This window comes from Brachycentrus maculatus, unplaced genomic scaffold (assembly GCF_059751285.1).
Source record: "Brachycentrus maculatus isolate JH-2025_06_01 unplaced genomic scaffold, ASM5975128v1 h1tg000003l, whole genome shotgun sequence".
In the NCBI taxonomy this organism is placed as follows: Eukaryota; Metazoa; Arthropoda; class Insecta; order Trichoptera; family Brachycentridae; genus Brachycentrus; species Brachycentrus maculatus.
In genome coordinates, this window is record NW_028280758.1 from 137,852 (window position 1) to 151,281 (window position 13,430).

At 31.2% G+C, this 13,430-nt stretch overlaps 1 protein-coding gene across 1 annotated transcript in view; it reads right to left on the reverse strand.

The window, feature by feature from the left end:
* The window catches only part of LOC148313978 (transcription factor hamlet-like), a 116,770-nt gene that overhangs the window by 50,700 nt on the left and 52,640 nt on the right, over positions 1-13,430 (reverse strand). Inside the window, exon 4 of the mRNA XM_088262328.1 lies at positions 11,859-11,982. Coding sequence (XP_088118454.1) covers positions 11,859-11,982 — 124 coding nt within the window. The remainder of the gene's footprint in view (positions 1-11,858; positions 11,983-13,430) is intronic.

The window sequence follows — 13,430 nt, forward strand, 5'->3', positions numbered from 1 at the left end:
GATCTCACATACTAATATAAGAGTTTCTGCTTAATAAAAAAGCTTCTTTACATCTCACCAATAGATGTCTCTAGTGAAGTTCTAGTGATTCAAGAACAAAGTTTCTAAATTGGTTCATATATATAGAACTTCGAAGAATTTGAGTAGTGTGGTTGTCAATAATGGGTAGAATTGGTGAATGTTACACGTGTGTAAAGTGATCACTCAAACCAGCCTATGACGGTCGTAAGCCCCGTAAATGCCCAGACTTCCATATTCTTCTTCATCTTTGATGAAATGTCAAAAAATAATATTTTACATGTCTTACCTCAAGATGGGACATTTATTGTTTAATATGGTAGATGTTTCATCTCAAGTTAAGGCATCTATATTAAATGATGTTTAGAAGCTATTTTATTTATTGTTTCACCATTCACATTGTGGTAAGACATGATGAAATTATAAAATAAAAACATTATTGAACTATTAACTTTATGGAACAAGTAATTATTTAATATGTTTTAGTTTACATTTAGACCTGAAGATGAAAGCCCAGCTTCCGAAACTAGGCGTCATAAAATAAACTCATAAAATTAAAGTGGTAATAAAACAAGTGTTTTTCATTTATAATGTTTAGAAGCGTTGATTTAATGTTTTTAAAAAAAGCAATATGTCGTCGCTCCTGTCATAATCCTCATATTATTGCGACAAAGCCGTTATTGTGATTTCGGGGTGGGGGGGTCGCGTGCGGCGTGCGTGGCCCCACGGTAGCGCGCTGCAACAAAGGCTCGGTGTTCGCGTTCACATCCCGGAGAGAAATTTATCACACAACAATATGCATTTTCATATCTCTGACGCGTGAAATGGATTTATCGTTTTGTTGATTCAAATGATGTGCTGATAGCCAAATGCTGGGCGTTGAAATTTGCGGGTGATGGAGCTGAAAAATATTCACGCTCGTTTAGAAAAATAAAAAAAATAACTCTTTAAATTTTTTTAAGTAAAAATTTTTCATACGTTTTGAAAAAAATGTACGTATTTGACAAATATAATTACTCTTCAATTACAATTATTTGATTTTAACAGGGCTCACTCCAAACAAGTATTTCATAAATATTATAGCTATCCCAACAGAATCCAAGGATATTATATATATATATATATATATATATATATATATATATATATATATATATATATATATATATATATATATATATATATATATATATATATATATATATATATATATATATATATATATATATATATATATATATATATAATTATAATGCCTTGTAAATATCAAGACTTTCATATTCTTCTTCATCTTTGTCGAGATGTCAAAATGTTAAAATAACTCCTAAGTGGAGAAACTTTTATACTTAATTTGTGATCAAGGATTTAGACACACACCCAAAACGTTCAAAATAAATAAATTCTTCATAATGTCTTTTGAGTAATCAAAACTTTATTATTTCTTCTTTACCTATAAGGATTTTACATTCATAATTTATATTTGAACTTTGTGATTTTCTATTTTATAATAAAAATGTAACTTTTTTTTTAATCACTATAAATATAGTGATTTTAAAACAAAGTTACATTTTAATTATAATTTACATTCACTTTATTACTAATCCTAAAACCTAATCACTGCACTCTCTGAATATAATGCACCGCCATATTTATTCAAAGTATCTGTTTGGGGCATTCATTCGGAACGATGCTAATCATTCGAACTAATTTTTATAATTCTCCGTGATTGACAAATCCTCTTCATCCGAACATGACCGCCATTTTCAATAATTAAAAATATTATAATACTGTACTGTAAAATAATCCCCGGCATTGACGCTTTATGATGTTTCAAATGACAATTGAAAAGGGTTCGGAACTGAGATGGTGGGTTTATAAAACTGTACTGCATTTCATCCGTTATTGTATTAATCTTCATATACCATATACGAGATCTAACATAAAAGAATACAATTTGTATGTGGGTTGGGCTGACGTTAAATTGTGTACTTTAATTTTAAACATATCGCTCACTCCTTTCAACAACGTCATGTATAAAAAAACTTGATTTTTCAGGAGATCGTTTTTAAAGTTTAAAAATATAATACAATGTATCAAAAATAAATATCAAGTTACTTATTGAACTTTTTACTGTGTAACAGATCTTTTTAGGTAAAACCTGAATGTTTTTTCTCCATTTGAAAAATATTAAGTACATTTAAAAAAATAATTAAACAATACCTTTTCTTCAAAACGCAAAAACAACACTTTCTGCCCTGTAGCGGGTAAATATTAACTTAAAAATATGCCACTTTTGCTGGGATATAGAACATTTTCTGGACATTCCGAAAACATGCACAACTGAAAATTGACGATTTTTTAAATATGACGTTGTTGAAAGGAATGAACGATATCACGTTAAACATATAAAATTAAAGTTAATCTCTTGATATACTATATGTCTTACAAATATCGACTCGGAAATATTTTGAAATTAAAAAATCTTCAATAATTAATTAAATGAATTGCATTTATATACTTCTAATCAAGTCAAACTAATAAAATCAAAGTACAACTATTGATATGATATTTTTCATCAAGTAATAAAATGAAAATCGTACTTACGAGGAGAAATTAGTGTACTATCTATTTTTTTTAATTTAGCCATGAGTACAGCAACGCACGGCCAGGGTACAGCTAATAAAATATGTAATTTACAAAATTATGTTGAATCATTTAAATTCATTGTGATGTTTTGTTTGCATTATTTAACACTGTATTACTAGTAATAAATTTTCCAATAAACCCTTTTGTTAATCTTATGTTATTAGCATAAAACGGGGAGGTGTTTCATACATTATTTAATACATCTTTGAAAGAGAAATTAAATGTAAGAAAATCGTTACCAATTCTATTCCTTCGAAATGAAACTGTGATACAATAAAAAGCATCTGTGCTACATCCGAAGTGTGAAACATTCAACCCTTGAAGCGCAGTTACAGCTTTCTTCCCCCGCTAGACCTCCCTCTTTTGGCGATAAACCCGATGGGGTGACAAGTCGCTTCAACGAATGGCCGAAGCAAACTCGAAACGGTTCAAGCAAGATTCGTTAATTAAATTGTAATTACTTGGATTGTGACGTGAAGGAAGGCTATCAACTTGATAGTAGACTCTGTAGATGGAGTCTGTCTGCAGATGTTTGTGATTTGTATAATAGTATCTGTGCTGACTTACGACCTGGCTCCAAGAAATTATCCGGAGCGCAGCGTGTGACGAAGATTAAAATGAGTATTATTAGCCAAGTACGAAAACTTACAACATTAGGAAGTACCTACTACATATTTGAGATCACTTTATTCTGTAATACTCGTATTTACACACGAATTTCGAGCACAATGAATAAATACATTTTATATATATTAAATTCAAAGATAAATATATTGTGATATTGAATATTGGATAACACATTTGACAAACATGCTGGAGCTTCCCGGTTCAATTCCCAGGGCAGTCAAAATAAATATTAGTGACTTTTCACTCTAATATTTACTTTAATGCAATATTATCCTGGACTGGTACCCGTAGCGCAGGATTGATCACCTAGCTTTCATGTAAGCAACAGTCAAGACGATACTGCATCAATACGATGCAGTGCCCTATGCACCATTAAATACGAATAAGAGTTAGAAGAAGAAGAATTTCTTTCGTCAATTTGAGTCGAGTCCTTCAGTTTTTCAGACACATTGCCGAAAGAAACGGTATGAGCGAATTTAAAGCACAATAAAAAAATGCATTTTGAATTGAGGGATTCCATATTATGTTGGATGGCACTATGGTTTTATGCCGGAGGTATCTGGTTCAATTCCCATTATTTTTAATTTAATATTTATTTCTTACTACCCTGAACAACTCAAAACTGAGCTCGCCTTCATATGATAAACGATTAAATTAACATTGAATTAATTCGATGCAGTGACCTATGCACCATTTGGTGCGGATGAGAGTCAGTAGTAGTATACTAAGTTTATTTTGTTTATTATTAATCTTCATTCAAATCGTAACTATATGGTGGGGAAAGAATCATGGAGTTGGAAAAATAAAGATGAAAGTCGACTAAATGCACTGAAAATGCAATAACTCAGATCAATAGGCGAAAAACATTATGATATTGAAGATTTTGAACAAAAGAACATTTATATATGTATATATGCAATATAATTTGATACAACAGCAAGGTTAGGTTAGATTCAATTATTATTTCAGAAGCATAATACGTTCAATAAAGATAATAAAATAAAAACTCATATCCGGATACAATACGAATTGTAAAACCTAATATAAAATTGGATACCGGATCGTAAAAAAGATATGACGGAACTTGAAACTAACCGCATTTGGCTTCTTACTGTACCTATAAATAATTATCCAATAAATGACTTGATAAGACACGAAAAAAATGTCTTTCACTATTTGTCTGCGAAATTGTAAAAGGCTAAAAGGCACGGAGATAACAGGAATAATCTTATAGTTTATTTCTTGAATGTTTTTCGCAGATACTTTGTGGCACATTTTAAAAACTTTATAAAACAAAACTTCTTTGTTTTAACCATTTAAGCTCAATGAAAGCAACATTTAGGAGTTTTTTCCCGTTTTTTTAAACGACATTTTTTTAAATCACATTTTCATATGGTGTACGGAGTGCGTGGAAGTTTTTGGTATCGTAAGGGAAAGGTAATTAACTATAACCTAACCATGAGTATTTCAATGTTTTAGAATTAGTACATAAACCCTGACGATGAGGATGACAAGATGAGGGGGTTTATGTACTAATTCTAAAACATCGAAATACTCATAGTTAGGTTATAGTTAATTACCCTTTCCTTACGATGCCAAAAACTTCCAAATATGGTGTACGGAGTGCGTATAATCTAATTACGATTATTTCAATGTTTTAGAATTAGTACATAAACCCTGATGATGGCAAGATTCTTGTCAAAACCGGTTGGAAAAAGTGTATCAATAAAAAGTGGGTAAAACAAAGTTGTTTTATTTTATAAAGTTTCTAATAGTTTATGAGTCAGTCTGCATCATCATTTCTTTTAATTCCTTTTGCAGTAGTGTCTGCATTAGTATACCAAAGTATCACCTAGTTAAAATATCATTTTATCGCTTATATATGGTCTCACACACACAATGGAAAATGTTTATTGCGTAAATGCATTTTTATATTAACGGGGAACGTGAGTGAAAGTGAAGAATTCTCGACAGTACCTGCTTTGCTTTTCTATGTCAATTTAGATTGTGTACTGTTGGTCAACTGCTACCTACATGGTCGGTATCCAATATACGAATCGTATCGTTATTACATATCATTTGGTCGATTGCACGGTTTAAATTTTGGTCAGAAGCGTTGAAGATTGCCTATACGAGATTCCGTTCCAAATTATACAACATGATTGCTGCAATGAATACATGTTTAGTATTTTGGCATCCCAACATATAAAGATGAAGAAGAATAAGAAAGTCTGAGTATTTACAGGGTTTTTGATATACCATAGGCTGATTAAGTGATCATTTTACCCATGATTGACCCATGATTGACAACCACACCATCATTTTATTGGAGTATTACTCCTACATACGAGAACATCATAAATCTATTTACGTGAGTGTTCACTGGAGGTTTCCATGGTTTATTTCAGACCCTTTTATTTGGATCTTTCTTCAAACCGACATCTTCTTAAAACCCTCATCCACAGCCGATGGTGCATAGGGCACTGCATCATTTAAACGCAGAGTTATCTTGATCTTTAACACATCAAGGATGAGTGATCAGCTCTCCGATTCAGGTACCAGTCCCAGATAATATTGAATAAATATTAGAGTGAAAAAACAGTCGTATGAACCGACATATGTACGAAAATTCGAGATGATATTTAATTGCCTAGACATTCGCTCTACCAATTTTTAATACCTAACCCCTTTGTTTAAATAGCTTCAAACGCAATATTACTTAGGAATACTGTCCGTTATTGTAATGCATTATTTTTAATTTTATACAGCAGGACATTGGCCACCAGATGACGTCGTCACGCTTTGATTGCCTCATATTATTTGATCGGTATCTCATCGACGCCATTCCACCCATCTACGCGAGGGAGTAATAGGGTTGCTATACATCGAAAAAAAAACTTAAAAAAATATAAAAACTCATATTTAAAGACAATCAAACAGTCTTCAATGCCCATCAATAATTTTGAATGCCTGAATTAATTATAGATCACATTTCATTGTTTCATTAATTGATTCGGGAATCACTTTGTGGTTAAATCTTTCCATTTTTAATTTTAGTTTTACTTAGTAAACACCACTATTTCTTAAAATCTATTATGACACTTCGATGTATTTCGCATCATTTTCAAACATCAAATTTGAAGCTAATTCTAAATTTTAGAGTTGGGTCCTTCGAATATTGAATGTTGAAGAGGGGTAGGAACTATTTCTTATTATTATTTTACTTTTTAAAACTTGAATAAAAATGGAATTATTTTACCACAAAGTGACCACCGAATCAATTTATTAAATTATTATAATTAAGTTTACAGTCCCTTTTTTAAATTACGTTTTTCGTAGTTTTTTTTACTATAATCATAATAATTATTTATTAAAGTTTTAAACAAAAATTTTCATGAACATAGTGCTAGAAATAAGGATAAAATAAGACTACTATTAAAAACCAAGTCGCAAAATTGTATTTTGTACAAAGGTTTGAAAATATATACATATTTTGATAAGATGCCAGAATCTATGAAAAATGAGTCTGAAAGAATTTAAAAATAAATATTTTGTATGCTGTAATAAGATGTAAATATACATATATCTATTTGATATGTGATATAAATTAAGTGTAAAAAATAGTTTGTATTAAATTTAATATAAACTAACCAAAGAAATAAATAAAAACAAATTAAAAAATTAAAAAATACAATTATCATAAGTAATATCAAATATATTGTTTCATTTTCATCCCTTAGTTCATTTATATCAATCATTTCCATCAGCAGTGCTTTATGGAATAGGGCAAAAGCCAAACGGTTCCTTCAACCCTCCGATGACTCCCTCGCCCCCGTATTACCATGTTATGTGTGTTATTATTGGGGCAGGCATGCTATAATAACATCTAAGGGATGTGATTGTTCAAATGTAACCTGAGCTGGAAGATTTCATAATATTGTAATTACTTGAAGCATTCCATGGTTTTCTATTTCAAAACTTTTCATGTAATTATTTATTTTGTTATGGATTTTAAAAAGAAATTGATTAAACTTACACAAAAACCAGAAATGAATATTAAAAAGTAAACTGGATTCAACTTAAATACAAAATAGATTTTTAGATTTATTTTAAATGCACTCGTTTTGACTTAAACTAGATTTGAACCAGATATATTAAATAAATGTAGATATATATATTTCTTGAAATAACTCGTTTCTTATAAACATGAATAAGGAAGACTTCAGATTTTAATATGCTTCTTCATCTATGTTGAGATGTCAAAATGTAAAAATAACTCCTGAGTGAAGAAAATTAGATTTGTGAACAAGGATTTTAAAATACTCAAAAATGCTGTGAATACTTTTTGCTGATACTTTGTGACACATTTTATAAATTTTACAAAATAAACCTAAAACATTGTTTTCAACCAAACTTATTTTTGTTACTTCTCTCCAACCAGTTTCGACAAGCAACTTGTCATTTTCAGGGATGGATATATGCATATCCATTTCTAAAGATGACGAAGTGCTTTTCGAAACCGAAAACTTTTTTTTTAAATAAAAATAAAAGCGATTTAAAACAAAGTAGGAGTTTATTTGCATATGATATAAAAATAACTAAATTTACATGCATATTTGAAAGCGAATATACCAATAATTTCTAATGAATATACATAACTCTTCAAACATTGTTCATGGCCGACAGGATGCTTCTTGACAGCAGCTGTCACATAAGCAATATTTTTTAGTGCATTATTGTTTCATAGATTTTTTTATATTTCCTTTGCTTCACAAGCAGTGTGAAGTCAAACTTATGCTTTTTGTGAAATGTGTAATTTTTATTTTGCATTTAACAAATAGTAAATATACGCAAATATACTTGCGCGTATGCTGATTTAGATAAATTGCATAAGTCCAAATGCAAAACCGGATAACTCCATTTGATTAATCTTTTGTTATTTCATCTACCGCAATAAGCACCTATAATATTTACATTCAGGTTTGACTTACCTACTCACTTGAAAAATAATCCCCATTCGCCCAATTTAATAATAATAACCCTTTATAGCGCGTGACTCGCTGTACCTACTGTTATTGCGATTTTCTTATCTTCGTCGAATCTAAAGGGTTAACTGAATGGCCTACTACCCTTATCACACATGATATTTTATATTAAATGATTTACATCGCTCTTGTAAACCGCTTATTAACCAAAACCCGCTGAGACAGATGCTTGATTTGAGTAATACAATGACGCAAGTTTTTTTTAAATAATTATTATTATTTAATAAAATTTACTTGAGGAAAAAATATTGTTATTCAAATGAATTTACATACAAACGCATTATTGTTATTTTTTTGTAAAGATCATCTCACTTACACGGTTTCTGCTTTAACATTTTGGTTGTGTCAAAATTTTCAAATATACAAATATGGGTTTGAATTATTTTGACATTTTTAATTTAAGTTTTACTAGATAAATACCACTTTTTGCTTAAAATCTAGTGTGACACGTATTTCAATGCATTCCGCATCATGCATTGAAACATTATTATCCATTTCGCATCATTTTCAAACACCCTACGATATTTGAAAATTATGCGAAATGCATCGAGCCGTGTGTCACAATCGATATTTAAAAAAAAAACAAATGTACCATGTAAAACTTTAATTAAAAATAGATGGATTACCACAAAGTGACTGCCGAAAAAAATATTAAAATTATTTTAACATTTTGTCATCTTCACATAGGCGAGTAAAAATGTGGATGTTTGGGTATTTACAGGGCTTACGACCTATTGGAGGTTGGATAAAGTGATCACTTCGTATAACATTCACCATTCTACCCATGATTGACTTCCAAACTACTCAAATTTTTGGAACTCATACATACTGGGAGAGGCATAAAACATGAATTTCAATTTGTGTAACGCTTATTATTTGACCAGTTATTTTAATCACACACTTTGTGTTTTTGCAAATCCAATAGACATCTAGGTAGGTACAAATGAAATACATTTTACCACTCTACCTATGACTGACAACCACACAACTCAATTTTTTGGAATTCATTTATACTGGGAGAGGCCTGAAAACATGAATTAATTTTGTTATGACGTATTTTATTTAACCAGTTATTTTATTCACACATTTTGGGTGTATGCAAATCCAAAAGACATCTAGGTAGGTAAAAATGATATACATTTTACCATTCTACCTATGACTGACAACCACAAAACTCAATTTTTTGGAACTCATGCATACTGGGAGAGGCCTGAAAACATTAATTAATTTTTTTATGACGGTTTTTATTTAACCAGTTATTTTATTCACACATTTTGGGTGTATGCAAATCCAATAGACATCTGGGTAGGTACGAATGATATTCAAGAAATAACGAATAATAATTTTGAATTTTAAATCAGGGTTCAAATGCCAGGTGACTGTCCCAATTATGAACTCATTCCACCCTCACCTTTGCTCCCCCCCGTGACTTTTGAATTTGATTTTCGACATCCAAAATCAAAACGACAAAACAACAAAATCCCTCTTTAAACGGTCACGTAATGTTTCGGCCGGCGCACAAGTTTCGCGGGCCGGCTTCGCGCGATCGCACGTGAACTCGGGCAAAACTTGTGCGCGTCAGGAAAAGGCGCACGCGTCGACCGGAAGTGGAACGGCCGACGCTGCGGAAGTTGCCATCGGATGGATAAAAATCCCCTTTTTTATTTTTAAGTACCTACCTACTTAGCTAAGGGTTGAAACCATACGGTTTGCATTATTTCGCGTTACTTTATATATCTATATGTGTATATTATAATAATTCAAATTTATTTTTTAAGTGAACGACTTGAGTAAATCACCGTATGAAAGGATTAATAATATAAAATAAAAAATTGTTTTTAATTTCCATGGATGTAAATGAGGAATGTATCCACCAAAGCATTTTTATTAAAAATAATTATAGATGTCTCACAGAGACGAAGTAATTTCTAGAGATATATTAAGAAAATGATAATCGTATAATTCATATTTTTGTTTGGTCTAAATAAATGTAGAAAATTTTTACTATAATATTTATTTCTTATATCTCTAAACTTTGGTACCTAAAGCGGAGAGCTGATCACCTTACCTTCACGTATTTAACGATAGCGATAGTGCCCTTTGCACCATTCCTTGAGGACATGGGTTAGAAGAAGAAAAATATATATGTATCTTAATTTTTTTGTATTTTAAATACTTTTTCCTATGTATTTTAGGTTACCATGGCTATTTATAACATTTAAAATCGAGTTTTGATTATTGATATTTAATAATGTTTTTTTTATGTATTAATTTTAAATCAAACACAGATTTTTTGAGTCTACTAAGTTGACAACTTAGTAGACTCAATAAACCTGCATTTGATTTAAAATTAATACATTAAATTAAACGGAGTTCTACAAATTAAACGCCAAATCAATAAATAATGTTTTATGTTATATGAAAATATCCGTCTTCGTGATATTCTGTGGATCGTTCTTATTTTATTTTAATATATTTAGTCTATACCTGCAGTTTTTTTAACACCCTGTAATACTTGTAAAATAATTCTAGCAGATGGGGAATCGGATCACCCCTGTACAGTCACATTATAACGATCTCATGCGGTGGGAACAGCTTATTATCACTGAGTTGTCCAAAGGTGACTTGACACACTGCCCACCCGATACTACGTATACGCGACCCACCCTAACGACTAGAAAAGTTGTATGAACAACTGTATGAATATATAATTTATTCAAATGCAGAGCGGACACCGCAGTAACAAAAAATACGCTAGGAGTGTCAGAAATGAAGACTATAAGGGGCAGATCTGGCAAGAGTCTACGAGATAGAATAAGGAACACCAGGCACGAGATATATGCGAGATCAAAGATGTCATTAGGTGGAATGGCAACGAAGAAGACAATGGTATGCGCAAGTGAGGAGAATAGAACCATCCAGACAACCCCACATTGCACCGCATGACCAACCAAAGGTAGACCACCAAAAAAAAGGATTAACAGATGGGAATCGACATCGCAGGAGGCTAATATCTCTTAAAAACAGGCCACAAGGCCTACACCAAGAAGATGAAGATAATTCATTCTACGTTATTTTTCGACATCTCAACATAGACGAAGGAGAATATGGAAGTCTGAGCATTTACAGAGCGTACGACCGTCATAGGCATGGTTAAGTGATCACTTTACACACGTGTAACATTCACCAATTCTATCCACGATTGACAACTGATCTATGTGCACAACAAATATTCATAAACAAATATCCATTCTTCTGCCTTTTTACAACATTCATACTGTTAATCAACTACTAAATTAATGAATTGATTCGAGAACAAGCAAAAAACCAAATTAACAGATTTAACGCGATAAGTTAGAGTAAGAGTTACATTTTTTACAATAATTTGTATGTGTCCAAATCCTCGTTCACACATCTGGGTTTCTACACTTGGGAGTCATTTTTACATGTTGACATCTCAACATAGATGAACAAGAATATGGAAGAAATATACAGAATTTTGAAGTTGATGTGTTGACTTACCAGCATCTCTATCCTGGCGATCGTCCTGGGTAGCTTGGAGTAACTCCTGCAGCAGCAGAGGATCCCTGGGACCCAGCACCAGCTCAGTTCCAACCGGAATATCCCGAGAAACGGAATACCATAACTGTGAATGAAAAATCGATTTATTCATTTACCAAGAATTTTTAAAAAATATATGCATACATATATTAAATCTATCTCTAAAATCCTAACTGCTCATCATTTCATCTCTTCCTTGGGTTCCCTCTACATCTACCCACCAACTCCTTACCTGATTTACAGATTTATAAATAAACCATTTTTTTCAAAAATAAATAATTGACATAACCATCGATAAATAAAGGTAAGTTGATCCTTTTATTTTTAAATTATTAAAAAAGGAGAAAATAAGATTTTTTTAAATAAAAAAAAATTAAGAATTTAAAAAAAGAAAACAAGTCAGTAGTAAGCTAATATTTTGTAAATAAGAAAATAAAGAAGTATAAAAAATGTCAATGAGGTATCTGCGATTGTATCATTTATTTTTAAACTGTAATGAGTTGGTTGTGAAATTTCCAAGCTACCTATATATTATCGTACTAAGCGCATTTATTCATTACATCTTTTTTTTTTAAACCCTTATCCGCACCCCAATGGTGCATAGGGCACTGCGTCATATAAACCCAGTGTTATCTTGATCGTTTACACATGAAGGAAAGGTGATCAGCCCTCCGCTTCAGGTACCAGTCCAGGGTAATATTGAATAAATATGACAGTGAAAAAATCACTTATAATTATTTTACCCCCCTTGGGAATCGAACCCGGGACCTCCAGAACGGTAGCCGAGCGTGCTGACCATTACACTACGGAGGCGGACATTACATCTTTAGAACATTAAAACTTTTTTAAATCTTAAAATCCATTTTTGAAGGTAAGATATTATGAAAAGTTTTTTTTTTCATTTCGTAAACAAACATGAAACAGTTAATTCATTGATAAGTCCTTTTTAATATGTGGTTGAAAATTGTTCGTTTTAGATTTTTTGATTCGGACGTCGTATTCTAAACACTGTTTTTTTATAATATGCTTTTTGAAATTGCTTGTGTTAGATTATTTGACTCGGACGCCGCATTCTGAATTCTGAATACAATTTTCTAATTTATGTCCTCATTTAATATGTATTTTAAAATTGCTTGTGTTGGATTATTTGATTCGGACGCCGTATTCTGAATACAATTTTCTAATTTCGCTCACTCCTTTCAAGAACGTCATAAATCAAAAATCGTCAACTTTCAGTTGTGCATGTTTTCGGAATGCCCAGAAAATGTACTATATCCCAGCAAAAGAGGCATATTTTTAACTTTATATTTACCCACTACAGGGCAAAAAGTGTTGTTTTTGCATTTTGAAGAAAAGGTTTGTTTCATTATTTTTTTAATATATTAAATATTTTTCAAATGGAGAAAAAACCTTCAGGTTTTACCTAAAAAGATCTGCTGCACAGTAAAAACTTCAATAAGTGGCTTGGTATTTATTTTTAATACATTGTATTATATTTTCAAACTTTAAAAACGTTCTCCTGAAAAATCAAGT